Consider the following 3,815-nt stretch of genomic DNA (forward strand, 5'->3'; position numbering starts at 1 on the left):
GGATTATGCCTCAGAAAAGAACAGAAAAAGCCGAGCTGATGCTGAGAGAATCTTGTGTGATTAAGTATAATAAACAGGAACCTCCTAAGCACCTCCTAGAATCTTGTATGCATGCAAAATTTTATATATATATCCATATATATATATATACATATATATACATATATATATATATATATATATATATATATATATATATAATTAAACGAGTCGATACAACGCCGTATCCCAAAATAGCACGGTAGCAATCAGTACAGCGTCGTTCCACGTAACAGGTGCAAAGCTCGCATCCAAAAGTCAAGACATGACCTCAGACTGCTGACACTAAGACCCAGCTCAGATTCTATCCGACGACCATCACAAAATGGGAAAAAGAGAAAAAACAAGGTCAATCTTCTCCTTCAATTGTCTCTTCAGAGCAAACTATCAGCTTTGGTGGGTAACCTCCTGAAGAAGGACATCAGTGGCGAGGGTAGTCGATTCTTGAAACTTGGCGGCCGCAGCACATACAACCCCCATGCCCCCGCAAGCACCTTCATAGGCACCGCGTAGAACAGCACCGCCGCCATCAAGCAAAACATCAGGAACAAGAACGTCGCCCGCGGATCCCTCCAGCTCAACAGCGCCTGCACCCGCTCCCCCTGCGTCGCCATGTCCCCCACCACCGTCTGCACTCTCCCGCCTACGCTCCTCAGCCTGTCATACCGCATCCTCACCACTTCCGGGCCCCTGCTTGTGGGGAACGTATCGAATTCTTCATCCAATTCATCAACATACGCCGCATCAGCGTAAGACAGACGAGTGTCCATGTGCGGTGGGTGACGCGGCCGAAGGCGGTAACGCCACAACCCAATTACTGCCATTGTCAAGAAACTGGTGGGCAGGATCAGCTCAGGCAGCAAGATGAACAACAAATAGGCGATGATGAAGATGACGGAGTGCACAGGGCGGCGCCAGCTGCGGAGGAGCTCGATCGATCGCCCAACGGCGACAAGTCCAGATAGCACCGAGACAAGCCGGAAGAAGTTGGCCTTGCTCCGCCGCATGCTCCAGAGGTGGGACCCGTGATCCAGCATGTACTCCACGACCTCCCGGCCCAGCGGCGGCTCTGCCCGGCACAGCCGAGCCGCCACCGTTTCCACCGCCTGGAAACGGAGCCGCTCCACCTGGCCGACGAGCAGCGGATCTACGTAGTGCATTTTGGGAAGCAACGGACGGGCATAGGCGTGGAGCATGCTCGCCGCATCGGCACACGAGAAGCGGACGGCAAGGTGGAGCTCCCCGGCCTTCCGCGCCCCCGAAAGGTGCAGCACCAGCAAGGGGTGCGCGTGCGTGTACACCCGATCCGTCTCCAGGGTTGAGAGGCGGATCCGGACTTTCCCGATGCAAGCATCCACGCGGGGAGTCCCGCAGCCTAGGCGGCCATTGTCGAAGACGCCGATGGTGATGGTGGTGCAGGGGTCGAACACCTCCCAGGTGTACTGTTCGTTCCACTGCGGGCAAACCGAATCGACCACCGTGCGGGTCCGGACCCACTTGGGACCGTATTTGGCAACGCAGAAGGCGTCGGCGGTACCGCTGGCCTTTGACAGCGCCAGGCCGGACGCGCCAAGGATGCCCAGTTCCAGGATACCCACGCGGGGAATCCAAAGCTGCCTCGCCGTGGACCGGAGGTCGCTGCTGTGCGCTGCCGCCTCGTCCAGAACATGGTACCCGCCGTCCAGGCTGAGCCGCAGGTGAACCCGGCTGCCGAACCGGCTCGACCCCTGGCCTCGGTCGAGCGCGATCCAGCGAGAGGCCACCGGCTTGTCATCGAGCCGTCGCTCGATGGCCGAGAGAGGGACGGCCACCCGGCCGAGCACCTCGTCGCGGCCGGGACTCACCCGGTCCTCCACGGACACCAACACCAGGTCGTCAAACGGCTCAGCCACCACGAACATGAGGTCTTCGTTCCAAGTTGGGTTGGAGGGGGCTCGGTTCGGCAGTAAGGCAGCAAACCGGGTTCGGACCACCTGCCTACCCACCTGGCCTTTGGCGAAGATCTCCGGAAAGCGGCCGGGCACGGCGCAGGGGACGACAAGGTCCTGTGCCTCAACGACGGACACGCGGAGGTACCATAACTTCGGTGCCACGTATACCTTGGACTTGATAGAGCCCAGGCCGTCCCCGTGGACACCGGCAGCCCGCGAGTGCCAAGCCTCCGCGAAGGCCTCGTCCGCCTGGGTCCCGAACCAAACCGAGACCATCAACTCCCCCTTGGCTCGCTCCCCGGCCTTGCCCTCCATCCGGTACCACTGCGGGGCCAGCGTGCTGTCGGGCGGGACTCGCCGCGGTAGCTCGCCGAGGTCGAACGACAGCCGTCCGATGAAGTCGTCCTTGGTGGTCGGCCCGCCGCCGTCCCTCACGAGCACCTCCACCACCGACGAATGAATGCTGTCTTTGGAGAAGGCGAACACCTGGTCCCAGTGCCAGAGCGGCGCCCCGGCGGCTGTGGAGGATCGAGTCACCCCTCGGTAGTTGCCCAGCTTGACCTCCGCATGCGCCTCGCAGCCGCCGGTCTGGAGGTCCCGCGCGCGGACCACGCGCACGTACAGGTATTGCATATGCTCCACCAGGTCGTAGGTGGAGCTTGCCTTGTCGCGGTCGGCGCCGTCACCTCCCAGCAGGGGGCGGGTCTCCTTCAGAGTGAAGTCCTGGGTTCTACCGCCTCTGCCGCAGCCAAATGAGGCAGGCATCGGGTACGCCTCCTCAGGGGCCGCGAGGACTACCGACTTAACGTCGGTCGGGGCGGGATCCTGCAGCCGGGCTGGCAGCGGCGTCTGCTTCCCTGGAGGCGGAGGCGTGACCACCGCCGAGGGGATCTGCTTGGTTGTCGGAGGAGCAACAGCATGCTGCTGCTTGTTGCCCCCACCGCCGTCAGCCTTGGTAAGTGCTCGTTCAGAGTCGATGGCGGTCCGGTAGATCTTCAGGCTGACCTCGCCGCGGATGTGGGAGAAGAGGCTGCGCCTCTCGAGGGGGAAGAGCTGGGGAACAGCTTCCTCGCCAGGGGCGGGGACTCCAGAAGCAGGGATGCGGACCTTACCGAGGAAGTTCCGGCCGCCTACGCCGCGTCCTTCGGCGCCGCGGTCGTTGTAGACACCGACGTCGATGGCACGGTAGGGAAGGTCGTCAGGGTCGGAGACATCAAATAGGAGGTGCTCGTTCCAGACGGGGTTGAGGTTCTTGTGCTTGGGGCGTGTCCGCCGTCGCTGATGCTCGAACTCGACCTCCACGTACGGCGACGACGAGCCCTGCCCGTCCTTGGGCATCAGATTGCGGGCTGCCACCACCTCCACCACCAACTTCTCCTTTCCCATAAGACTACTCGTAACTTTTGTCGGTGCTTAGCGGAGGCTGCTCACGGGCGCATCGCTGCTACGGATGTCTTTGCCTTCGAAATTGACTGCGAGGAGAGCGAGCGGGAGAGGGGTATAAGAGGAACGAGAGATTAGAATTGGGAAGTCTTTTAAGGCAAGGGTGTAAAGCGGAAATAAGAGAGAGAGAGAGAGAGAGAGAGGGAGAAGGGATACGAGGAGAAGACGGGTAAATGGCGGGGTAAGACTTCGTCTCGGGGGCCGCGAAGAGGCGACAGGACGGTCGCGGGGCGCAGGGGCAAGTGCCGAAGTGCTAAAACCGGGAAAAAAGCCGAGTGCAGGAACACGTGTCAACCCGATGTCTGTGCCATTCCTGTGTTCAGCATTAAAAGTGGTCGCGCGCGTGCCGAACCTGCACACGTTCCACGAATTCGATGAGCCAATAGAATATGGTTCATCTTC

The 3,815-nt window shown here is 60.2% G+C and overlaps 1 protein-coding gene across 1 annotated transcript; it reads right to left on the minus strand.

Moving 5' to 3' along the window:
• Positions 1-208: 208 nt before the first annotated feature.
• Positions 209-3,575, minus strand: LOC103978289 (FT-interacting protein 3). The gene has a single exon (XM_009394029.3). The coding sequence runs from the start codon at positions 3,354-3,356 to the stop codon at positions 414-416; it is 2,943 nt and encodes a 980-aa protein (XP_009392304.2). The 5' UTR covers positions 3,357-3,575; the 3' UTR covers positions 209-413.
• Between the last annotated feature and the right edge of the window lie 240 nt (positions 3,576-3,815).

Source organism: Musa acuminata, chromosome BXJ2-3, assembly GCF_036884655.1.
Source record: "Musa acuminata AAA Group cultivar baxijiao chromosome BXJ2-3, Cavendish_Baxijiao_AAA, whole genome shotgun sequence".
Taxonomy (NCBI): domain Eukaryota; kingdom Viridiplantae; phylum Streptophyta; class Magnoliopsida; order Zingiberales; family Musaceae; genus Musa; species Musa acuminata.

Bases quoted from the DNA above. Each gene is read 5' to 3' on its own strand.
- LOC103978289 (XM_009394029.3), bottom strand. From the start codon at position 3,356: ATGGGAAAGGAGAAGTTGGTGGTGGAGGTGGTGGCAGCCCGCAATCTG.